The 27,246-nt window shown below is 39.2% G+C and overlaps 1 protein-coding gene across 1 annotated transcript in view; it reads right to left on the bottom strand.

The window, feature by feature from the left end:
• Positions 1-4,837: 4,837 nt before the first annotated feature.
• The window catches only part of LOC143109208 (adhesion G protein-coupled receptor F5-like), a 36,029-nt gene continuing 13,620 nt past the window's right edge, over positions 4,838-27,246 (bottom strand). Inside the window, exons 13-25 of the mRNA XM_076271864.1 lie at positions 26,838-26,944; positions 26,647-26,714; positions 26,401-26,537; positions 26,101-26,274; positions 24,234-24,446; positions 23,953-24,102; positions 23,667-23,848; positions 23,034-23,204; positions 6,995-8,350; positions 6,689-6,730; positions 6,497-6,556; positions 5,568-5,628; positions 4,838-5,383 (exon numbers count right to left, since the gene is read on the bottom strand). Of these exons, the coding sequence (XP_076127979.1) occupies positions 5,283-5,383; positions 5,568-5,628; positions 6,497-6,556; positions 6,689-6,730; positions 6,995-8,350; positions 23,034-23,204; positions 23,667-23,848; positions 23,953-24,102; positions 24,234-24,446; positions 26,101-26,274; positions 26,401-26,537; positions 26,647-26,714; positions 26,838-26,944 (2,822 nt within the window). The 3' untranslated portion in view covers positions 4,838-5,282. The remainder of the gene's footprint in view (positions 5,384-5,567; positions 5,629-6,496; positions 6,557-6,688; positions 6,731-6,994; positions 8,351-23,033; positions 23,205-23,666; positions 23,849-23,952; positions 24,103-24,233; positions 24,447-26,100; positions 26,275-26,400; positions 26,538-26,646; positions 26,715-26,837; positions 26,945-27,246) is intronic.

The following is a 27,246-nucleotide window of genomic DNA, read 5'->3' on the forward strand; positions in this document are numbered from 1 at the left end:
TCCCTGTCTATTGCACCTACCAGGGTTGCAAGAAATGTAAGAATCATGCTCAACAACCAACTAACTTTCTCTGATCATGTTGCCTCGGTCTTACCTTTCGCACTCTACAATATACGGAAAATCAGGACTTATCTGACTCAACTCCTGGTACGGACCATAGTCATCTCACGACTTGACTACTGTAACGCCCTCCTGACAGGTCTCCCAGCCTGCACAGTGAAACCACTTCAGATGATCCAGAACGCAGTGGCACACCTGGTCTACAACCAACCCAAAAGGGCACATTACCCCGCTGCTCATCCAGCTACACTGGCTACCTATGGCCGCCCGCATCAAATTCAAGTCTCCAACGCTTGCCTACAAAGTAGTCTCCGGTTCTACTCCCACCTACTTGAATGCCCTCATACAGGCATATGCTACCCTCTGACCGATGCGCTCCTCAGACGAACAACGTCTAGCTCTGCCACCAGGACGCTCAGGCCTATCCAAAGTTTTCTCATCTGTTGTTCCTTGTTGGTGGAATGCATTACCAGTTCCTTCTAGAGCAGGGACATCCCTCTCCATCTTCAAAAAATGCCTGAAGACCCAGCTCTTCAGAGAGTATCTTCTCTCATAGCACTACTTACAACTGGCTTTGCTAATTCTACCACTCTAGCCTGACACCTGACTGTATAAAAACAGCACTCACTCATGCACTTGTTCTTATTGTACTCTACCTTGTTTTAAATTGTTCTAGAATTGCTGGGAGAATTGTTTCAAAAAGCTTTAAACTGTCTACCATGTTGAAAGCCGCTTTGGTTAAAAATGCGTCAGCCAAATGTAATGTAATGTGCATTGCAATTGTAATCCAGGTCTTTGTGCCAATATCTGCCAGTTCATCTTGTATCAAACCAAGCCTATTCATATGGAAAGCACATCTACTTGAATGCGCATTGCATCCCGGTGTCGAGCAGCATGTTGTTGAAGTCGAGATCTGCTGAATATTTACCTGAGTTAAATGAGACTTCTTATCATTGTTTTGTATCTTTGTGTACAATCACAACATTGGCATGACATTGTTTAGATAACAAGGCATTTATTTACACCATCATTTTTTACACTGTAGATGGGTGGTTATGTAGGGGAGAGAGATCACTTCAGTGGTATAGCAAGGCAATATAACACATGATATTGAATAACATGGAGAATAGAAATACATTATAAATAAAAGGGTGTATTTGCAGGGTTAGCTGCAGAGTATTTATCAGAGGACTTTCTTCCCCAAGGTCTTTCCCTATCCTTTCTTTCTCTCAAAAATCTTCCCGTTTAGCTTTGTATATTAAGACAAAAATCTTACTCACAAATTCTCAAATTTGGTGTTATTTGATAATTGACTTGAATCCTTCTGTTATTGCATTTAAACATAGTAAAATGATCAAAGTAGATGCACCTAATTTTCTAAAATGAAAGTTATTGGCATCTGCAACCCCTCTGCTGCTTACCAAACTTGCCACTTACTTGTGGCAAAACTCTGCTGGGCTTTGTCTTTCTAAAAGTTAGTCAAGTTTGTTCCAGTCTGTCATGTGTCTTTATGTAAGCAAAATAGGCACATATGGCGTTAGAGGTCTCGTTATTTCAGGAACCTGCTTGTCGTCAGTTCCATTCTAATGCATCTGAATTCTGCATAAAATACAGAGAACAAGACCTTGGTGTCTTAAATTGTAATTCAAAAGCAAAACTAAACAACAGCTTTGTTTTGACATCTCAAATAAAAATCAGGTTTATTCTGAACGACCAAATTGCTGAGTAGAGTGATTTGCACTATTTATCTATAGAAAAGATATGCACTATGCATTTTCGCATTGCTATAAGCTTGTCAACGTCACAGCCGAGTTAGTTTAAGTAAACAACACATTGCTTGCATGATTTCCGATGATGTAATGCATCTTCTAATATTCTATGGTCATGACACTCATTCATTTTTGTATACAGTGTGTGTAGTCCCAAGAGGACTGAGCTGGAAACAATAGACTGTGGAGCTAGGCTGGTAAATCCATGGACTGTGACTTTTCACAGGGCAGGACATCAGTCTTTCTCCCACATCAATTAAATTACTCATATTAAGTAATTATTTAGTAGTTTAGTTAATTATGTAATTATGTCTTGCCATTTTATGTAACAGAGCTATTTTAGTATTTTGCCATGAACTAGCCTATTTGACTAAGCATGACAAACAGGCTCAACAACTAATGACTCTATATGACTCGCTGTCCAGACATGACTGCACCACACCTAACGAAGACTCTTGGATCATGGCCAAGACGTGTGTCTAACACAGACAGTGTGGCTGCTATATGCTATAACCTCAACGTGTATGTCAAATATATATCTAGATCTCCATCTGTCCCCTGTACACAGCCGAAGCACCCCCAAACAAGCCATGTGATGTTAGTCATCTTGAAGCTGAAGTTAAAGGAACTCATGTGTGAGGTATTACATAATAAACTAAACTTCCCTGCTGTAGCCTACACCTCTATGAAGAACCAGCCTGGCAACTTTGCTCTACCCCGACCCAATGAATCACAGCAATTGAGCATACTATTTATATGAAGATGTGTAATATTACCTTGTCAGTCAACATAATTCTTTGGAGATTATCTTTGCTGGTTTATGAAGAAATCCACATATAGGCCTACCGTGTCTAGGGGGAAGGGTGCAAACCATGAATGGTATTTATGACAGTATAGTAAAAAATCCTGAAACGTCATTGGATTGCTTTCACATAACTAACAATATTCACTATAGTTTCAATGTCTAGGCTTACATTTTAACCATTTTAGAGCCATTTAAAATGACATTTCATGAAAGGGGAAAAGTGAAGACTACATGTGTACTAGTCATAGCATTAATGTAGACCATCATTATACACTGATCAGCCATACATAATGACTACTAACAGGTGAGGTAAACAGCACCTGTCAGTGGCATGCACACCACATGCACACAGGCAAATAGTAGCCTACAAGCTCACTCTCACAAAGGACACTCAGTGTTTACAGCACATAAACCCTCAATCTAACAGGCTACAGATATGTATGTTTTTTTTCTCTCATTAGCCTACCATTTTGAAAAAGTGGTCAACTAGCCTACAAGCTGAAATTTGGTGACGGCTACACAAATTCAGGGGTTTCTCCCCGAGGAGATTTTGTAGAATTCTGGCAGCTAATTGGACATTTTTCACGCAATTTTGGACAGAAAGTTTAAGCTGAAGACAAGCAAGCTGCCCGTCTGGCGTGTAAAACAAACACTAACATGGAACTTGGACATCACAATAAATGAGGATACCCATAAATAAATCTGCACTGATAAGAGGCTTAATTGACAGAAATCACAACAAAGTCTTTCTAAGCAGCCAGTGGTTCTCAAAGCTGCTGTAACCTACTGGTTGTGCTTTGGGGTGAGTCTGGCCAAGGTTCATCGCAAGCTACATTAGAGGCTTTCCTCCTCCATGTGACAGGTTTTATTAATCACTGCTCTGTGGAGCAGGTGGTGATGAAACCAAAGAATGCACATGACAGTGGTGTTGAAATGATGAAAAGGCCATTTGTTGCAAATTGATCTCCATAATCAAACAAAGGAACACTTTGTTTGAAAGTAGATAGGAATGAGGAAGCCTTAACCTTTGACTGCAACATGGTAACGTGACAATGCACTATAGCCAGATTCCATAGAATTTATAGATATAACCTGTTCTAAAATTGTTACATCAGTGGTAATGTTTAAGGTAGCCTATAGGGGCACTATGTTCTTCTGACCACCTCAAAACTTTGGATATAATGGTGTTTAAAAGAGTCATGCCATACACAACCAAGTCTTTTTATTGAAAAATAAATAAATAAAGTTGGCTTTCTTTTTCTCACTATGTCCTTGCATGCACTGAAAACCCTATAGGAAAAACAGGCCTTGCAACTTTTATTATGACCGCTGCGTAGTATGGCCAATTTTCTGTCAAGGATTCCCGGGACACTGAAAGACCAGGGTACACGAAACTTGGTGGGCATGTTGCCCCACATGGATAGCATGGAACCATCGTTTTTCGTTTTGATCTGTGGCCCCCCCCCCCCCCCCCCCGCTGGACTGGACCCCCGAAAGGAGGGTAGGGCAGACACAGTTTTCTGTGAATATCTCGAGAACCGTAGGGTTTAGGAGGACCACCTTTTTTTTGTATGTTGATCTTAAGGGGCCATGTCAACCCATTCCATAACCACTCATTTCATGTATAGCGCCTAGTTAAAAACAAAAAAGTAAAAATGAGGTGTTTTAATCACAATATCTCTAGCTGACATGGTCAAAACTGCACGAAATTGAAAGTGTAGGATCATTATGACACCCTCCGAATGCATGCCAAGAACCGTAGGGCCTAGGATGACCAATTTTTTTCCGTTTGTTTGCCTCCAGGGGTCATGTTAACCCATTCCATGTGCACACATGTGCATAAACAGATACACACGCACACACATACATTCACAGTAATCATACGTATGACACATACTCACACAGTAGACATATGTACGCATGCATGCACATGCACAAACACACATACGCAGGCAAACACACAAGCACGCACACACACACACACACACCCACACACATAAACATAAACGTGTACACGCACACATTCACACAATTCAAGAATTTCTCAGAATTATGAACAGGCAAGATGGGGGTGGGGTTGTATAAAATGAATTTTACATGTGAAATCTATGAACTAATCATGTTTTGGTACTTGTTGTCTAGCAGATACCAGTGAGAATTGAGTGTGGCTAATGCAATTTAGTGAGACAGTTAGAATCATATAGGCCTTTCAGCGTGATTTATTTTTGTGGAAAAAATGTGCTGGACTGGGCGGCGGTCATATTTTGTACCGCTCTGCGGTACATCTAGTTACGTTTATGTGCAGTCTTCCATATTTGACTTTTAGACTTTTATTTAGTATTTAGTGTAGCTAATCCTGGTAAGTGTATCAACTATTCTTACAGAATGTTGGCTCAATAGCAGTGCTTTAATGACACTATGTGGAATTATGTAGGATTCAAGTTGTCTTGAGTGCAGCCACAGTCCTATCTTACATTGTATTAAATACAGTGCCACAGGTGGTACAAATTACAGGAGAGCCGGCCCAGCGCTAGCTGGTTTGCATGCTAACTTCAGTGGATATCTGGACAACAAACTGTTGTTTCGTCACATTTCTAGGTATGAATGTTAAACTAGAAAATCCACCCAGCACATTGATAAGGTCTTCATTAAGTGTTCCCAGAGGTGTCAGTGACACTGTAGCTGCCTGAAGTCCCAGTTCCTGAGTTGACAGCCGACCCTGACCCCGACCCCGACACATTGTACACATCTGGAAAAGAGAGTAAAGAGATCCCAGAATTAAACTGCCAAAGAAATGCTGCTTTCAATCCAGACTGTAACACTAAACTATGCTCATGACAAATGGCTTGAGATTGATACACAATAAGGAGAATTATCTATGTTCTTGAAGGCATTAGAACTCAACTAAACAACAAAACAAACTATTAACTCACTTCTCCTTTGGATCCTTCTGAAGAAATCCAATATGGTCGATGATGTCCCAGCAGTTGTACTCTATTGAATAAAGCATTAAAGAAGGGGTTCAATTTCAGGGGGTCAGAGTGAAATGACTTCAGGAATCATAATGTACATTTGTGTCAGATCCCCTTAATGTCAAATCACTTCGCTATTGCACTACAATACTACATTATGTTGTTTCAAAGCTAATTTTAATTTTACAACTACATTTTCCACCAGAACAATTTCAGCACATTCTTGGCTGTGTGCTTAAATGTGTAGTTTTTTTTTTTTTTACTTTAACATAACGTTTCTAAAATCATTTTGATGGCACATAACCTCATAACATGACGAACGGTACTTCTGCCATTGTCTGATCTGCCCTCAATCACCAACCCCCCCCCCCCCTTACGAAATTGAAATGGAAAAGCTGCTAACAGGAATTTGGAGATCTTTTTCTACAGACTGCTGTATGTGAATTCCCTCCATATTTTATCGGAGTTATGTTCATACTTTGTTGCAAAAGAACACAATTTTTTTTTAATTGTGCTTTAACTGTAAGGGGACCCCGAGAGCCAATCTTCTTTAGTGCTGCTTTAAGCAGGCCTAAAGACCAAGGGAACTTTATCAGGATGCATAGTATCCTGGATCCATGAAATAACCGGTCTTTAAAATAAGAATCTGCCTGCCTCTATGGGAATTTAACATAGGGGTGTGCTTACTTATGCCCCCTGTATTTTAAGGAGAACTTTTATTTATTTACGATACATTATTCATTCACAAAGAAAATTGTTGTCCTTAACGGTTGGATTTTAATTAAGGTATTAAGATCAATTTCCTAAAGATTACTTTTTATTCCCCTTTTTAGTCAACTTTAGCATGAGTGTTTTAACTTATGCACAGCACTGTATTATTGAATACCCACCCTTGTGCCACCTGAGTCAGAGCTTGGGACTCTCCTTCTTCCTGTTAAGGCCTCCCTTATCTGTATAGGAAAAATATTAACGTGGGTCTGTATCTGTATACCAACTACATACACAAATCCTCTCTGCAAGTTAAAATAATTTAAAAAAACTTATTGTAAAACATATAATAAATCTCCAGTAAAAACGTTTACCTTGCTGTCCAACAGCGTTCCAAAGACCAAAATGAAAAAACCCTTCAAAATAAAACAGCATTGTTAAAATTAATATTAACTATTGCTTAGTAGTATATTATGAACATTATAATAATTTAAATGGTGCTACATAATCTGTTAGTTACGAGTCCATCATGAAACTATTACATTCATGATTTACAAAATCAATGAATTAAACAATGTGCTTTATCAATTATGCTGCAGAATATCACACAGGACAGCTATTATTGGTTAAGATAGTGTTAAAATAATTTAGATAATAAAAATCATATTCTGAAATGGTACCTGTAATGAATTTAAAACGGCAAAAACAACATGGAGTCCTATAGCTTCAGGCGCAGCCATGATGCCTATGCCAAATCCCCAGGTAAGGCCGAAGAGGGGGGTTAAGATGGTGACACATCTTGCAAGGACCACTAGGGTATGTCTGTCATTATTCTGTGTTGTGTTTCCAACACCCCTTTTCAACATTTTGAAGAGGACAACAATCATCACTAGAAGGTTTATGGCCACAATGGTCAATGCTGGAATCACAAAAGCCAGAAGTGCTTTAGTCTTATTCCAGTTGAGCCAGCAGACAGTTTCCTCTCGGATATAACCTCCACCTCCGGCAGTTGCTGCAACAGTTACCACGGCGATTATGAGGGGGGCACCATATCCAAGGCTGAATGCAATTGCCAACATTGTTGACCTCGACATCTGTGAGAGAACCATGACAGTGCGATAAAACAGCAGAAGAGCAGACACCAACATCCAGAAGAACATCGCTAGGTAAAAGAAATGGATGAAAAAGGTTGCTGCTGTACATGGTCCTACAGCTACTGATTGAGAGTCTGAGATAGCTGCTCCTATAATAAACCAGATATCAGCAATCAGAAGTGACACAGCAACATTCACCACACAGACATGCCGCATGTAAGATGTGTCATTTCTGGTCATGCTCTTCCATATGACTCCTTCAATGATAAGACATATGATCAAGCTGGCAAGGGATATACCCACACCAATGTATGTGATGAAATCCAGCAACAATTTTATGCCAGGAGGAATAGACGGTGACATTAGAATTGAGAAGGAAGTTGTGTGGTTGCATTCACAAGTGACAGTGTTATTCACAAATGAAGTGAGTTCACATCCAAATGAATCCCATCCACCAAATCCATCAAAAAGCTCAAAGTTCCAAAAGACACACTGAGGATTTCGAAGTGTTTCATTTATGAGGTCAAAGCTTAGCGAGATGTTGCTGATGGTGTCATTTACTTGCAACAGAACCACAACTGCATTGATGGAGTTGGATAAACTGCTCTCATTGTCACTACTATTCCTGGCTGGTAGGACATTATTTAGGGTAGAGAATGTAATGGTTGTAATTGTAATGTTCCCCTTTTCTGGGATGAAGATTGCAGCAGACAAATTTGATCCTAGTGTGTCACTGTATGAGCTGTTGACAAAAGTTTGGCGTAGCTGGATGATGTCTGTTCCTGTTTCAAAAGATGTGTCCCTTTGCAGGGATCCCACAATAACTTCAATTGATCCCAGGAATAATGCACTAACATTCCTTGTTGTATTGCCATTATTTACAACTTTCCAGGTACTGAAGGTAGAATTGGACACAATGATGCTTGAGATGTTGATGAAACCCTGGGAAGTAACATAAAAATCATTGGTTACAGAGGCAGAGCTCGGGTGTTTGTTTAGAAGCTGACCACTTATGCCTTTCACCCATATAACGAAAGGTGAGTTTACTTATGAAGTCAATATAATCATCATGTTCTTGATGGCTAAATTAGGTATGTTTGATTAAACAAGCCACTGATCCGTTTTCGTTTCCTCAGACTAACTTCACCAGGCTACAGCGGTTTAACGTAGGCCTAGTAGGCTACAATAAATTTGAAAAACTACTCTGGTCAAAAAGGCTTGACATTTTTTCTCATAATGTCAAAGTTGCAGAATATCATTTGACAACACAAATTATCTCAATTCTGTTCATAGCCTAGTGGTTTCCCCCCAAAACATGCATGTGAACTACTGTTTTTATTACTTAGCAATATGCTAAGACCTTATGGGTCGGATGCATAGTCATTTTGTTTATGTCTGCTTTCCGAGAACCCTATATTTCCCATGGTCATTAAGTTTTTTATTTTTCATTTTTTTAGTGTTCAAATCAACTGATACGGTAAGCTGCTTGGTAAGACGTGCAAAGTGCTTGTATTAATTTTGTTGAGAACATGCATTTTAAATGGGCTATTGTTTTAGTTTTTTTTAACCACAAGCTCCGTGAGCCACCCTGGGGCACGTTTCTAGAAAGCATCGCTGGCTAACTTGCGTCGCAACCTTGATAGTTTGCTTCATCGTTCTTGGATTTGTTGTTTCTAGAAAGGGTAGTTCGAACTCTCAATCGCAAACAAAGACGCAAAGTAAGGTGGTTTGAACTACTGCCCCTGGGGGTCGTTTCTAAAAAAGTTAGCAACGACGTTGCTCAACCACCGTGGTACGACGCACCTTGCGACCAAACAACGACATTGTCACACCTGTTTCCAGAAAACATTGTACCTGTGTCGCAATTCGCTACCTCCGACGTTCGAACACCGTAGTTCCAACAACGTTGTTGATGATGCAGCAATACATATCATTGGTGGAAACAATAGCAATGTGTAATACCCCACCCCCTAGAAATTTTCTGTCACGGCCTATGTCAACATTTTTCTAATTTAAACCGAGTGATTAATGCTGACATTGTCATTGCCATCAGCAAAAACCTAAACCTATTGCAAGCATACAAAACAGTTAACTTAAGCCGACCAATATGAGTCATTATTTGTGTTAAATATCTGTTGGAAAAAATATATAGCCTGGACAATTTCTGGGTATTGCAATTTTTTTCAACTGTCTCGTGGCTTAATGGCAGCGCGTCAGTGCACTGCACGCTCGGCCGGAGTTCACGTCCTATCTCTTCTTTTCACCTCTGAATAAGAGTAGGCCTACGAGACACAACAATAGGTTTTGACCATACATATTTATTTACTCTACATCGAGAGACCAATAGGTACAAGACATCAGTCAAAAACAATTGAATCTACGTGTCACACTAGTTCACCTGCAGGTAGCGAGAAGCAAGAGAAAAATCACACATCATAAGAAAATCGAACCTACAACGCTGGGATAACAAGTCACCTGCTTTAGCCACTACACCATTTATCACTGTGCTGATTTAAAGAGTCTGTGAAGATTATAATTACTAGCCTATCAAAAAGCAAGGCAATACTTGAATTAACATAAAAAGCGAGAATGAGCCAAGTAGGGGAGTAAGTCTCTTAATCAAAATGAAGCTACAGGATAGATCAATCATTAAGTCATGAGATAAACATCCACTTTGTAATTTTTAGTTAGGCGGTTGTGATTTTTGGTTAGGCACTCCGGACACCAACTGGAACTACCAAGGAACGACACAAGTGTGACTGCCCAGGGGCAGTAGTTCAAACGACCAAACTTTGCGTCCTTGTTTGGATTCAACTGTTTTTGACTGATGTCATGTACCTATTGGTCTCTTGATGAAGAGTAACTACAGTCGGCAGTGCTTCAACTTGGCCAGCTTCACTCGCGGTCCGCGCGTGGGATCACGCAGTATCACGCTACTTTAATTTGTATTTTCCCAGTGAGACGCTGCAACAACCCAAACAACCGGTAGATGGCTCAAGTGAGCAGGGTGTCTCGTAAAAAGAAATGGAGCCTGGAAAACCCTACACAGACTTCACTACAGACTTTAGCAGACTGGTTTAGAAATAATTTAATAGCCAGAAATATGCCTGCCCTGCCCTAATAAAGAAATATTTGGTTAACTGCGAGTGAATCCCGTTTGCAGCCGTAAGAAACGCAGGACAAATTAAACATTCTGGTTTTCTCCGAGTGCAACGATGATAGACAGACATCATTTGGACAAAATATAGAGCATATTAACCTCCGTTGCTCAGCCAAATGCCTTCCTGTTACGTCCTGTTATCAGGGCCGTTTCAAGGAATTTGGGGGCCCCAAGCAAAATGGACATGGAGGCCCCCCCCCACCGCACGCAAAGCCTACAGGAACCACCGCATAGCCATACAGTTTAAGTTCACCCACAGTTTATATAAATACAAAATACTGCAGTTGCATATATATACTGTGCATTAGTTTTGAACATTTGAACATTTGCAAAAACACCACCGTACCATAAAATCCAATATAAATGTAAAAAAGTGCACAATAACTAAATCCAAAATACTTAAACACACACACACACTCACATTAACATTTTTCAGTTCTTACAAAGTGAGAAAATAAAACACTGCCATCTTATGCAGAAAAAGGATGCATTGTTCAAACTATAAAGAGTGCAGGTTGTATAGCAATTTAAAAATCCAACATAAATACAAGTACACACACAGTCACACACACACATAAGATTAACCTTTCAGGCCATCTTCATCAGTGGAGGTATCCTTAGGAAGAGCCTGAGGGCTGAGAAATTTAAGCAAAGCACCTTGAGGGAGAAAGAAAAGATATGTTAGCATTTCCATATTTTAATATTTAGAAAGGATGCAGCTGCTTTCACAACTACCAATGCTTACTGTAAAAACATCCCAAGCTAATGTTATACATTGACCTAGGCCTACTTGTAGCTTAACATAGCATTTAAGCATTCTGCTGTTTGAGAATTAGACAGACTTTAAAGACAGTAAACAGCTGGCGTGCATGAATACTGCTAGACATTAAAGTTCCAGTCTGCTTTGATGCACAGAATTTATCGTGTGGTTTTCCTAACCCCCATTTGGTAAATAGATTATCACGGTCGAATAGTTAGTATAGCAGAGAAGCTATGCCACTTTCATCAAAACCTATTACAAAGCTATAGCAATGTTATTTCATTAAATACAATAAACAGTGATTCTGGAACAGATCTGCGTCTCCCTTATCCCGTTAATAAACATATTACAGTAGCCTATGTAACCATATTCCGTCCGTTCGGAAAAAGTTGCGCTAACTGTTCTAGTTTGTTACAAGCAGCATGGGCCGTCAGGCAGGTAGTTAACATAAAACAAATTTGCTAGGCTAGCCTTCCTGCTGCGACAATACACCATTTGTACAAGACAAGTAGAGCTATTTTATCCAGTGTAATTTATCACTTACCACTATCTTGTTTTTTTCTTGTCATCCTCTTCCTTTCTCTTCTGGCTTCCGGACGCATAACTCCGCTTCATTATGACTGAGGTTTTATATTTTCGCGGCAGCAGCAGAGACCACAAAACTGGCTGGCTGGCTGCTGTCAGCGACTACTTAGAGGGGCCCCCTTGAGGGGGATCCCGGTATTGCCGGTAAAAGTGTCGTTGCACTTTACTGCATTGACTATCAAAGGGGCGCTCACAGTTTGTCGTTGCATTTTATTCTTAACCAGTCGTTGTCTTGGGGCCCCTGGCCAGCTCGGGGCCCCAAGCAATTGCTTGGTTTGCTTGCCTTCTAGCGACGGGCCTGCCTGTTATCACGGAGTTACAGGCGATAAACGATTTTTGATGGTCACAAGTTTACTTCATTAGCGGTTTATTTTTTTGATTGTTAAAGAGTGTTTTTCATTTAAAGGTTTGACTTCGTGCTTATTCAGTAGAGCATTTAGTGCTCTTCCCAATCCCAGACGTTCACATTGCATGTTTGTTTGTAATGGATGCAACCGCGAGATAGGCTACGCGTTTGACGGCAATGAGTTGTTAACGGACATGAACCAAGACATATAGCCCAGCAGCAATCTATAGGGACTGTTCGTTATTTATTGAAGGGGCCACTGGAGGAATTTTGAGTGCTTCAGTGAAGTTGCATGACCCTCCCTTGCCTGCTAGAAATTCTTCAATGACCCTCTGACAGAATAGTTAAAAAAGACATGACCCTCCCCTGCCAATTGTCGCATGTCTTCCGCCCACGCTGCTTTGCGCCACAGCCACACACTGTGATAACGTTCTTAAATCAATCTTTCGTGAGTTTGCATGCTACCAGTCCTTCCTTTTCAAATGTGTTGCGCCTGTTTGCACAATTTCACAAATAATCATATGTGATTAATAATATGACAAATAATCCCTGTGCATGGGGACCGAAACAATGCATGCCAACTTTTTCCGTGTTTATCACATATTTTAACTTTTCCCCGCTGTCTTGCCGTAGAATAGGCTATCCCATATTTTAATACTCTCATAACAACCCTGCCATCGGGCCTGTCTCTGTGTTGCCCTGTTGCTACCCCTTGCCCTTCCAACGAAACAGATGTCTTCAAATCATCGTTTTCCTTGCTTGAATGTCATAAACATACAACTTTATGCAGCAGAATTACGCACAGGCTACTTGGAACATAACACATTTGACAAAGGACAGATATATCGTAACACCCCCAATTATCACCACTTTTGTTCAGAAATTCTAAAACAACGATGTTTTTTAACACTTCAAAATAACATTTGCTAAATTAACCTTACATTTTTCAGTAGCCATAGGTGTGTAGATTTGAACAAAATCTGGTTTGGTTCTTAACGGGAGCATTTACTGCCTGGAATATCCGATTTTGTTTACCACGCTCAGAGTTATAGTGCTGGCCTGATGGGTCGAATATAATCAGTGGGAGCCCTGTGCTTGTTTCCCTGCAACAAGACAGTGACACCCTCAGTGTGTTTGAAATGTCCAGTCGATTGCGCAATTTGGACTTAGTTGCAGTCATTGCAGAAAACCCGGCCTCGCATAGATACGTGGTGGGAAATGGTAGCAACGTTTTCAGCGCTTTTACGGCTATCTCGGGATATTCTACTTTGGTTTTGATCCAAAAACCCGCCAGAGAGGTTTCCTCATACACACTCTTAAGACCACCGTCATTTGCAATTTCGATCAACTGCTCTTCCTCCTGCGCTGACATGTTAGGACTATTCGGGATATTGACAAATGGGTTGCGGACCCACTCATTGGTTTGCCGTGGATCTTTGGAGGATGGGAAGTAGCCTAACGCTCAAACTCATTTGAAAGCGCAACAAGGTGATCGTGCACCAGCTGCGAGAGAAAGGGCCCTGCCTCAGTCTCTCCCAAAACCCCCACTACTGTTTGGAACATATCAAATACACCCCGTCCCCATTCGTCCCCACAAATCAAGCTTGGCTTTAAATGCAGCGACTTTATCTGCCAGTTTAAAGACAGTCGTCATTCTCCCCTGGAGTGACAGGTTGAGGTCATTAAGCAACCCGAATATGCCACATAGGTAAGCGAGTTTTGACACCCAGTCCTCATCACTAAAATGTGCATCTAACGGTGACTTTTTTTCTGTAAGAAATCTCTGCAGCGGCTCTCGCAACTTAAACACCCTGATCAGTGTCTGCTAAAGATGCTTGTTTTTTGTTGCTCATTCTAGCAGTTTAGCTAACTTCGTGTGACACTACCGTTCGCCAAGAACTGATCAAGTGAAGTGAGCTGACCTGAGGCTGCGCAGCGCTGAAGGCCATATGTAAAGTGTTGAAGGCGGGACAGAAGTAAGAAAATAGACCTTGCAAAATGCAAACATGCGTGCAATCAAACAACTGCATATAGGCCTATGCCATGTAAAAACGTGACATTATTGCGAATTAAATTGAGTTTAGTTTGCATGCATTTCTTAAACTCATGTCGTAGGCTACGCCCTGTTAGGAATGTACGGGCCGCGGCCCGGTGGTTGGGGATTGGGGAAGAAGATTGGGGAAATCTTCAGCCTATTAACTGACCACCCGACTCACGTTGGCTGGGGGGGAAGGGGGGCCATCAGACATTTGTGACCAGTTAATCTGGCCCTGCCCCCAACAAATCACACCTTCCCACCTCTGACAGCTTAAAAGAACTCACAGACCTATTCACAAACCTGCGGCATTTTGCCGTGTTTTGAAATGCAGCTACAGGAGCTTTCAATCGTGAGGAAGCAATTTTGCATTGTAGGCATAACTAACATGCAATAACGCCAACAACAACCAAAACTAGGCTAATCATTGTCAAAATGTAAATTAAATGTAACATTATTGTGAATCAAATTAAAATGTTCTCTTTTGCAAACATAGGCATAGTAACAGAATAATTGGTAACACTCCATAATAAGGTGCCATAATAAATAGCAAACTAGTAATTACCTAACCCTTTGTTAATATTTGTTAATTGTTACTAAAATATCTATTTGGCCCAAGTTAATAGTTTTTTCATCATTAATTAAATATTAGTTGTTTGCATAAAATCTGTATGTTAATGTTTTAACAAATCTATTAACTAATATTGTATTAATATATGTTAATAGTTAACTCAATATATTTTTGGCACTAATTAACAGTTATTTCTTACATCATTTAAATGTTAAATGTTTATTTACAAACTATATGCTAATATAAAAGTTAATGACATATTATTATTTATCTAGCTTTTCTGATTAGCTTTGTGGATAATTTATGAAATGTATGGCTTTAATGGCTTTATGGTCTTGTGGGGTGTATAAGGCACCCTACTGCCAGTGGTTGGTTGTGTGAGAGTGTGCGCTCCTCTTCTTCCACTTCATCCTTATTGGATACCTTGGTTGGCTGTCCTGTAATTGGTGACTCTCTGTCTAGTCTTTGAAAGTAGTGTACTCTTTGCCTTTGGAAGTACTATTTGGTTGCTGCTTGAATTTGGTGAAATTCAGGGGAGGGGGGTGTAACAGAGTTAGAAATGTAGTTTAGTGTTTGTATGTGATTTTCGCCGTAATTAAGCAGCTTTATTGAGATTGGTGTTTTGGAGCCCCCTTTGGAGAAACGCTATACTGCAGCTCTGCTGCGTTTTGTCCTTGTATTGTTGCCATCATCAGAAGCGGTATGCTTTGCATTGCGTAGGTTGAATGTATAAAGCTCTCCTCACTTTGTTTTAATTTTGTAACTGTAAAATGTTGTTTAAGTTGAACACTTTGATATACCACCTGTATTATGTTACTTTACATGTATTGTTAAGATTTGGGTGCAACTTAGAGAACATTTATTAATGTTTTCATTATTATAAGGGGCTCCACACTGATAGCTATATACTACTAATATATTAATTAAGCTTAACCAACTTTATTATAAGGGTCCCCCATACTGATAGTAATATATTACTAATATATTAATTAAGCTTAACCAACTTTATTATAAGGGGCCCCACGCTTATAGCTATATACTACTAATATATTAATTAAGCTTAACCAACTTTATTGCAAGCGGTTCCGGCGCCGACAACAGTGGCAGCATGTCAAGGTAGCTCCGTGTTTTTTTCTTGAATTTCCCCTTGGGGATCAATAAAGTATCTATCTATCTATCTATTGTAAGGGTCCTATGGAGAGCGGTTCATATTGGGATAGGCAGAAGCACAGTTTAATAACAATTAGTTAAATAATAATAAGTCATTAACTTTTCTATTAACATATAGTTTGCAAATAAACATTTAACATTTAAATGATGCAAGAAATAACTGTTAATTAGTGCCAAAAAGACATTTAGTTAACTATTAACACATTAATACAATATTAGTTAATAGATTTGCTAAAACATTAACATACAGATTTTATGCAAACAACTAATATTTAATTAATGATTAAAAAACTATTAACTTGTGCCAAATAGATATGTTAGTAACAATTAACAAATATTAACAAAGGGTTAGGTAATTACTAGTTTGCTATTTATTATGGCACCTTATTATTATTATCATTAGGCTACTAGGCTATTTGTTTTGCCTTACTCTTTATTCATTTAGGCTAGGCCTTTTTATTCAGTTATTAATCATCTTCCGTCCTTCTCACTACTTGTGTAGTGCACGCATTCTCCGACCTGTCACTCATCATCAGAAGGGAGGTGTTTGGAATCATTCCCGCGTTACAATCGTCAGCCAATCAAGGTGGTCACTTCAGTCAAGCTCGTGCATGAGTAATGACGTCATCTATAGCAACGAAGACTCGCTCCTAGTTTAGGAGTTGTCTGAAAGGCTTTGTGAATAACTTTAAAGAGAAAACTCCAAGATAAAATCTTTTAGTGCGATTTAGGAGTAGCATACTCCTAGTGGTAAGATAAAAGCCTTTGTGAATAGCCTACGGCCCCAGTTATTCATCATCTTCCGTCCTTGTGTAGCGCACGCATTCTGAGACCTGTCACCTGTCACTCATCATCGTAAGGGAGGTGTTTGGAATCATGCCCGCGTTACAATTATCAGCCAATCAAGGTGGTCACACTTGCCCATTTACACAAATTATTGGTTGAATATTACTGATGATCATAGTTATTTAAGAACATGCAGTGTGCGTAGGGCACCAAAAACATCTTGCTCGTAAAAAAGCATCATACCGCACATTGTGGCGGGTCTGTTATTTACTGGAGGCTGCGCAAACCACAGGGCAAGCCTGCATTCGAGGCCTTCTGTTGAAGAATTTTATATAAAGCCTGCGCTAACAGTAATCCTCCTGCCCCTGATAGGCCTACCACAGCTGTGGATATGTGTGGAATGTTCAAGTAATAACACAATCCAATGTGTGTCTCAATTGTCCCCCGCTGACCACCTCACACATTTCTCTAGATTTTGCAACGAATTTACATGACACAATGCCATAAAATATGCCAGTTTTAGGACACAGAATAATGTTTATAATGATACCAGTTAGGCCTACGTTTAACAGTAACAAGTGTAACTAGAATTGCGGTTCCGAGGAACTGCAAGAGTGGGTTTGATCAGGGGCATGGAACTGGGCCTCATCCAAGGATTCCAACGGTACCTCATTTATGAAAATCGGACATACGGGTCAAAAGTTACATGCACACACCTTCATATACACAGACAGCCCAGCCCAGCCCATTAAAGCTCTGCCAGATGGCTCAGAACTCTGCCAGGTGCAAGCTTAAACAATCAGAACTGTGATGTCACAATCGGAATTAGAATCCTTGAACATTCCGCCATTCATTTCAATGGGCCCAAAAAACACAGAAAAACGGGAATAACGCGAAAACGACAAGGGCCAGCGACACGAAATCAACAAGCAAGTTACACCGGTTTGGGCCTGAATTTTTGGAGTTCGAACCGCGTCGATAGCTCAAACGGTTTAGGAGCAGTAGTTCGGCCAAAAAGTGGGTGAAAAGGAATAATAAACTAGAATTGCGGTTCCGAGGAACTGCAAGAGTGGGTTTGATCAGTGGCACGGAACTCGGCCTCATCCAAGGATTCCAACGGTACCTCATTTATGAAAATCGGGCACACGGATCAAAAGTTATCTGCATCAACGCAACATCCAATAAGCTAAAACGCATAAATAACGTGGTTGCTATGCTGGTTGCTAGGGCAATCATGCTGGTTGCTCAGGTGGTCGCTAGGTTAGAAGGCCAGTGCCTCCTGAGAGGCCTGAAGGGTCAGTTCTGAGGTTGTTGACTGCTGAAACCGAAAAATGGACTGCATTTTCTTAAAAGACAATGTGACTGAAGTGCGGGCAAAGTTTGCACAGAAATGTACGATTTTTCCCACCCTCATCGACCTTGTCATAAAACTTGTTTAAATGATCACACGACGCCTCCTTGCTGCTTTGTCGTCTACATCAGCCTTTCTCAAACTTCTTTGACCTGAGGCCCAGTCAAGGCATACTTTGGGGTCATAGGGCCCACCTACATGAACCCACCCCCTCCTCCCACCCCCCATCAAATTGTAATATCATCACAATTATTATTTTTTTTATACTATATTGCTATACATGCACTTCAAAACAGTCAATGTTTAAAGTGCTAAGATTGTTCACAAAAGTTTGTGAAAGCATGCACATCAGAGTACTGCTTTACTAATGTAAAATATAATTAGGCCTACACTAGTTTCATTGTTTTTGCATTGTTGCATGATTGATATGCTATTTAATTACATTTCATTTGAATGCCTGAATGTAAGAATTCAGGAAACACAATACCAGCTTTTAACATTTATGTTGTTTACTAGTTTATGTAAATCACATAACACATGAACTGTTTACATACTACTGATAGCCCATTACTGTACACAATAGATTAGTATCTTCAAATAGTCAAGGTTGTTGACTGCTGAAACCGAAAAATGGACTGCATTTTCTTAAAAGACAATGTGACTGAAGTGCGGGCAAAGTTTGCACAGAAATGTAGGATTTTTCCCACCCTCATCGACCTTGTCATAAAACTTGTTTAAATGATCGATCACACGACGCCTCCTTGCTGCTTTGTCGTCTACATCAGCCTTTCTCAAACTTCTTTGACCTGAGGCCCAGTCAAGGCATACTATGGGGTCAAAGGGCCCACCTACATGAACCCACCCCCTTCTCCCACCCCCCATCAAATTGTAATATCATCACAATTATTATTTTTTTTATACTATATTGCTATACATGCACTTCAAAACAGTCAATGTTTAAAGTGCTAAGATTGTTCACAAAAGTTTGTGAAAGCATGCACATCAGAGTACTGCTTTACTAATGTAAAATATAATTAGGCCTACACTAGTTTCATTGTTTTTGCATTGTTGCATGATTGATATGCTATTTAATTACATTTCATTTGAATGCCTGAATGTAAGAATTCAGGAAACACAATACCAGCTTTTAACATTTCAGTTGTTTACTAGTTTATGTAAATCACATAACACATGAACTGTTTACATACTACTGATAGCCCATTACTGTACACAATAATACTGTGCCCATTCATTAACATTAAACATCAGGCGTCTTGTTTACACATTTAAACCATATTTGCACTTTGAAATTCGCTTACAAATTGTAGTAACTACATCTACGAAGTCTAAGGAAGATATCTATGAACATACTACATGGTTAAGATACATTTTGACAGAACTACAGACTTCGTGAAAGTAGCCTAGTAGCCCTACATAAAAGGCTCCATTAACTTCATTGCAAAATCGCGGTTGGTCTGTTTACACACTAAAACCATATTTACACTTCGAAATTCGCTTCCAAATTGTAGTAACTACATCTACGAAGTCTAAGGAAGATAATCATGTAGTCTGTTCATAGATAAGATACATTTTGACAGAACTACAGACTTCGTGAAAGTAGCCTAGTAGCCCTACATAAAAGGCTCCATTAACTTCATTGCAAAATCGCGGTTGGTCTGTTTACACACTAAAACCATATTTACACTTCGAAATTCGCTTCCAAATTGTAGTAACTACATCTACGAAGTCTAAGGAAGATAAAACTGTAGTCTGTTCAACGATAAGATACATTTTGACAGAACTACAGACCTCGTAAAAGTAGTACCTAAAATTAGTGTGATAAATGGCCATCACGTAGCCTAAAGCATATAGCACTAGCATGACAACAGCAAATAGCTAACGTTTACGTTAGCCTGACTTACTTATCGTTGACGTTGACCCGTTGACGTTCTTTTTAATAAACTGCCTGTAGAGTTCTGAATGCTTCGCTTTACATGTAGATACCCTCATTATGCTACGGTGTAAGTGTGTTGCTATTTGGAGCCTTGGTAGCTATTTATTTTTACTACTGCTCTGGTTCAAGCATCGTTGTGTTTGGTGGGTCAGGTGACGAGCCGTCGGATCACAGCACAGCACCCAGAATGCATTGCAACACACCGTCTTAAAGGGACTCATCGTTAGGTCGGCTTTAAATGGCATACAGAACCTATTGCATTATAACGTTGTCTGTAGGCTCCACAGATCGTGGCAAGACAATTGAATTGATTGTGGACTTCTTGCCGGGCAATGATGAGTAACTGAACATAAATAGTATTGATGCGTGGATGTGCATAATATCTGTATGAAAGTGTGATTGTCAACGTAATAATCTAATGAACTGTACATATGACTGACTTTGAATGTAGCCAGCTGGGCATAGGAGTTGGCTGAATGGAGTGGGAAAATACTTTATTTATTCATTTTTTTAATGACCTATATGAACATGGTTTGGCTTTAAAAAAAAAGATGAGACTGTCTCATCTTTTTTTACATTATCTTTACACTTAGTGCTGGCAAGGCATTGAACTGGGCTTCATTCAAGGATTCCAACGGTACCTCATTCATGAAAATCGGACATACTGGTCAAAAGTTACATGCACACACCTTCATATACACAGACAGCCCAGCCCAGCCCATTAGACATTGCCAGATGGCTTAGAACTCTGCCAGGTGCAAGTAATCAACTCTAGCAGCAGAGCTCTACCAGGTGCAAGTAATGAGGTGCTGTGATGTCATAAAGCCCCAGCATTCCGCCATTCATTTCAATGGGGCCCAAAAACGCCGAAAAACGGGAATACCGCGAAAACGACAAGTAAGCCCAAGCGCAAGCCCACAGCATGGCTGGTCTTGCTGGATCAAACCCACTAATGAGCTATTCATTGTCGAAGGTGCATGGTCAAGTGAAATTCTTAATTTGGAAAACAAACATTTGCCGATATCATCGCCGATCATCAGAATACTGCTCTGGACTGCAGGTAACTTGTTAAGCCAGTGGTTCTCAAACTTTTATTTAATTCCCCACTTTGATCAAGGGGCATGACTGATGATAGTGGAGCCAGTCAGCATCTCCGACGGTAGTCTACCCTATTGAAAATATACGTTTTCGATGTCCCAAACGGAGAGACATAGGCTACTTTATTGTTTTTAACGATCTCTATGCTACTCACAAAAATGTAGGCATGGGGACATGATGAAGTAGGCTATCCAACTGTCGTGTGTTAAATTATTGTGATTTTCAAACATGTGTGACTTGTACATCTAACTAAATGCAACAGGCTCATATCGTCCTCGCATTCGCAAAATGAGGACCAGTGTTTTGTCAAATTGCAAATAGCTATTCGTTTTAACGAATTTTTATGATAGTATGCTTTTTGTATAGGCTACTATCTTAATCTTGGAATATCGGGAGGGAAGTGGCGCGTCTGCAGTCAGCCAAATATGAATGTAATTCTGCGGCATAAAGCAGATGTATTTGTTTATTGTACAGAAAAATAAAAATGACATGTCAAGCAGTCAATTGACTACATTGCAGTCAAGAAGTAGGGCAAATTAAGACACTGTTTTGATTTGCGTAGTTGCATTGCCCCCAACACTGACAATAACATAGCAGATTTCGATTTTCGCTACCACCGTGTAGTCAAGCCTTAAGCCATACCCAAGTAGCCTTAATCGAGGTAATGTTTAATTATGCATGATTTATTTTGTTATTGAATTCGTAGGCTGGGATTCCTCTCGGTAACAATTATGTTTGGTAGCCTCCTGCTTTTTTAGAAGTGGCGGCAGTCAGGCTACTGACAGAGCGATGTACAGTGGCAGAGCGACGCACAGTGGCTGAAAGTGGTACTAAAGCTTCACGCAGCTTCACGCCTCGTAATGCATGACTGAAGTGGCCATTTGAAAGCGATGCCCACTGTATAAGCGTCATTTTTTATGGTCAAAACCTATTGTTGTGTCTCGTAGGCCTACTCTTACTCAGAAGTGACAGGGAGAGATAGGATGCGAACTCTGGTCAAGCGTGCAGAGTGCTGACGCGCTGCTGTTAAGCCACGAGATAGTCAACAAAATTTGCGATACCCTAAAATTTCTGCAGGCTATATATTTTCTCCAACATAGATATTTAACACAAATAATGACTCATATTGGTCGGCTTAAGTTAACTGTTTTATATGCTTGCAATAGGTTTAGGTTTTTACTGATGCCAATGACAATGCCAGCATTAATGACTCTGTTTAAATTCGAAAAATGTCGACATAGGCCGTGGCAGAGAATTTCTACGGGGTGGGGTATTACACGATACCACTGTTTCCACCAATGATATGTATCGCTGCATCATCAACAACGTTGTTGGAACGCCGGAGGTAGCGAATTGCAACACAGGTAAGATGCTTTCTGGAAACAGGTGTAACTATGTTTGGTCGCAAGTTGCGTCGTACCACAGTGGTTGAGCAATGTTGTTGCTAACTTTTCTAGAAATGACCCTCTGAATGGTTCTGAAGACCCACAAGTTAAGAAACACTGCTGTAGATTCCCCATTGGACTGTGTGTGTTTCCGATCAGAGAGAAGCTTATCGGTTGATATTATCTGTACGTGTGTGATGCCACTTAATGACACTCTAAAACACTTTGAATGATGAATTCTTGCAAGATTCTTGCAGGTTTTTCCACGCATCATTGTAGGTTGGTTAGATATATCTCATAAATGGTGTCTACCTGCTTGTGTAGCATTCCTTTTGGTCATTAACTCAGTACCCATAGTTTGTTTAGGTCATATGTTTGTTAATCTTACATATTACTTGCTATTACATATGTATAGTGTACATACCTTTATGACATCCCCACTGATTGTAAAGTCTTTTGAAGTATTTGCAATATTATTCAGGATAGTTACAATGCTTTTTATATTTGCTGTTGAGTTAGTTATCTTTTCTTCATTTTCCAATGCGATGTTACTTAATTTTTCCACAAACACTGGTAGGGTTTCGGCTGACAAGATCTAAAAAAAATTGTGAAAGACACAATCCAACTGTTAAATTTGTACCCCGGTGAACTGATGCTATACACTGGCATTAGCCATCATGACTGCTACTGTCCAAGACTTATGGTAACTTTGTTATAACAATAATAATGGTAACTATTTTGACTCATATAGGTCAGAACAGGTTATCACATATTAATAGATATTAACCCTCAGAACCATCTCTATTTACTCTGTATATTTTCTATCCTCTCATCCTGTATATAAAAGTTTAACAGTTTCATAAAAACTTTGATATTGACATTGGAATTATTATGACTAAAGGTCATCTGACAAAAATGTATTATGCAAATTATTTTCTTTTTGTGTGTAAAGCTGTTGTAATAAACAAAGAGAAAACTCTAAAACTGAAGTAAACAATAACATGAGGTAAGCATTCATCTTTGGTATATGGGAGTGGATAAAACAAAGGCATATTACCTGAGATTCCTCTTCCAGCTTTTTGATCACAATCAAAACACAATTGTTTTCTTGTTCCTCCCAATTACTTGTAGTTCTACTGCATATAGCAGTAACACTACCAATTTCATCACCTTCACAGTCACCTTCTGCTACATCACCATCATTTCCAGATCCAAAATTGTCATCGCGACAATCAAATTCTGCAAGTTAGAAAAGGGCTTAGTTGTTTTATTTTTCTTATTTATAGACATAGGTGACATTCATATTATGCATACTGAATGGAGGTAACATGGAGAAACCTTACCTTCATTTTTAAAAGTTAACATCACTTTTTCTGAACTATAACCAAAGCCCTGCAAGTTTGGGTTTTTAACTTTGCAGCTGAGTTCAGCTTTTCCTGGAGCACGTTCACAGTTCTGTACACTGTATGAATACTTGCAATTTTCTGATATTTCTAAGGCAAGATTCAGAGAGCAATATTAGTCTGAAAATATTTTATAACATAAAACAATTCTAATGAAGGCAAACAAGTAAATATGACTAACTTGTTACAATCTGCATTTTTCAAGTAAAAGCAAAAATCACCTGGATTGAGATGACCGTTTTCATTACGCTCCACCATCATCTCAACTTCATAATCTGTGCTTGAGCAACACTGCAGGGTAACTCTTTGTCCTTCTTCACACCGAAATATTTTGTCCTGGCTTATCTGAATTACAGGGTATTGTTTTATGCTATCAATATTTTCCCACCTAATATATGGCACTGAGTTTTTATTTGATATACACTCATAACGACCTGTAGGGAGACAAAACCCAAAAAATTATTCTATAAAAACGCCCATTTAATTTGTAATGTATATTTTGTACGTATGGTATCTGACCAAATGGTAAACATCTTTAAAATGTAGGCCTACTTTTAGACTGTTAGACTACTCTAGCTTGAACCATGGCCTGTTTTTATATGTAACATGGTCTGTGGCTGTAACTGATATCATAATGTTGTTGTACATGACACTATACAGAATATGGCATCTGCCATGACATGGTCACTCCAATGTGTGTGTATGGCGGAGATTTCAAATCACTTAATTGCCAGAATGCAACTTCCACTTTCAAAATTTTATACATTTAGTAGGAAATGGCACAAAGACTGGTGGCTCTATGTCTTAGCAGACCTGCCAAACTTGGAAGAATTTTTTTGAGTAGCACCTCCAGCCAAGAAAAAAACAATGCTCACGTCGTCCTTTATGCATGCAGCCAAAAACAGACACATTTTGGATAGGGACCCATTTTTGATGTCGAACATCTATCTAAATGTGATCTAATGTGTTCCTGAAAGTGCAAACTGAATCTTTTACTCTATAATGTTGACAATCTGTTTTAGAGCCTAATAATCCTGACCTATGAAAAACACTTGTGTTGATAGGAACTGATGTGGATGTGTTGTCCGTTTTCTTATATGTGGCCTCTATTCAATCATGTCTGGTATTATTACCTCTTTTCAATCCATTATTATTAAAGATTTATTTTGTAAAGAAATACATCTATCGCCCATGTTATGCCAATTTCCTAATGCAAATTACTGATTGCTTTTAAAGAATTTCACTTGCACATGCACTCAGTTTTTCTCAGATCGCGGTGTCTTTCTGACATCTGTGAGGCTGCAATGATTAGGTCTACATTATCCCAACTGTGATAAGTGCGCAATCTCCATCTGGAAGCCTATTATTTGTTCTCGCTGTTTTCACACTAATAATCAAGAAGAAGGATCTACATGCTCCAAAGAAAAAAACAAATTGAACACTCATCAATGAGCAGCTCAAAATATTTAGCCTAGGTCCACTTTCAGACTCGTTGTTAATGGCTGCATTTTGCCTTGGAAAGGTCTGTGTTCCATATAATTAGCACCTTTTAGTTATGAAAACTTTAACCAACAGCGACACATTGAAAAATACTAACTGAAACTACTGGTGAACAAGTAATAACTTTCAAGACAACATCAAACTATTAGGCCTAGGTGAATTTACAATCGCACTCAGTGGAATATTTTTAGTTTCGCAAAACGGCAGCAGGGGGGATGTAGGGCGAATTTAGAGTGAACACTTGATAAACTCACCTCATCAAGTATTTTATTTAACCCACAGTTGAATGAAGAAAAAAATACATAAAGAGAGGCCACTATGCTTTGCCTGTCATTCTCGCTTGTCACTTTCTCTCTGTATCTCATCCTCGCATGAAATAGATTTGCGGGAGATTCTAATTCACATGCTCAAGGGGCTTTCCGGAGAAATTGGATGTCTGCTCGTTTGGCGTAGTTTTAATAAAAAAATTGCATCGGCGTACTTTTATGTGAAAATGTGTGGTTGCTACGCAAAATGCATACAGGTTGGCGTCTGCGTTAGAAAATGCATAAATTGTAAAAAACATTGTATGTGGGGTTGATACTTCACCATTGAAAGAGGAGTCGATATTTTTTATGGTGATTTGGCCTGTTGAGTCAAAAGATTCAGAAGAAAAGATTTTCTGCCCATTAAATCTCCATTCAGACACATCTCCACTGCATTTCAACACCATTTGTTGCTGGGGGAAAAGAGAGTCACTGCCCACTCTTAATTTAGTTTTTTCTGAGAAAAGAGAAAAAAACAAATTGATGCAAATTCAGTGCTGCAAAGCAAATGTGTTTTCATATTTTTGTTGTTGTTAAATGAACATCATTTTTGACATTTTTATCATCTTTTAAGATAACTTACCACTTACAACGAAGGGATTATCAGCCAATGGATATTTTTTGTTCGTAAGGTCTGTTACAATGCCTTTGTTTGCTTTCATAAAACTGGTGTTTGGATCCGTCAACTGAAGGGAGAGGTCTACAATCACACTACCTGGCCTGTTGAGGCATAATAACATCTGTGATCAACATTAAAACATGGAAATTCAAAACAACATGATTACTTTGATATTGCAGTGATATGTACAAAACAATAAAATCAGCATACCTGAAACCTGTGACAGCTGCTGAATTGGGTTTGTACCCGTCTGTAAACATTTTAAAGTTGTTGTCTACCTACATGACAATAAGATTTAGTGATGTATTAAGGTGCCAACTTACTCAAACTATTCACATTTACTATTTGGCTTGTAATACTTTTTGGATGACAATAAGCAATATTACAAAAAAGATACTCACTGCAAATTCAATATCTTTTTTATAGGTCTTGTATATCTCCGTTGATGCATCATTGAGTTGAAAATCAAACTTTTGTGTCATTGTCAAAGAGAAACGAATGGTAGAAACTGCAGATGTAAAACAAGAGTTTAACATAAGATTAGGGGGGGGGGGGGCACTCACTGAATCTAACATAGAACAAATCATTCACTGCACATCACAGAGCACAGAAACTGAACATTCACTAGATATAATTTGATTTTATATAGATAGTCATCCTTTGCACTTTATAGCAAACCTATACAGTTTTTTTTCCTGACTCAAACATATGACCACACCTTGAGAACTACAACTCATATAATCAGTCCTACTTAGTTATAAATTATGATTTTGTTTTACTAAAAACTGTGAAAAAAAAAAAAAAAGCCTA

Source organism: Alosa pseudoharengus, unplaced genomic scaffold (assembly GCF_046254945.1).
Source record: "Alosa pseudoharengus isolate Yale_2024_CS ecotype anadromous, Long Island Sound unplaced genomic scaffold, YU_APseudo_1.1 YU_APseudo_1.1_scf_7, whole genome shotgun sequence".
Classification (NCBI taxonomy): Eukaryota; Metazoa; Chordata; class Actinopteri; order Clupeiformes; family Clupeidae; genus Alosa; species Alosa pseudoharengus.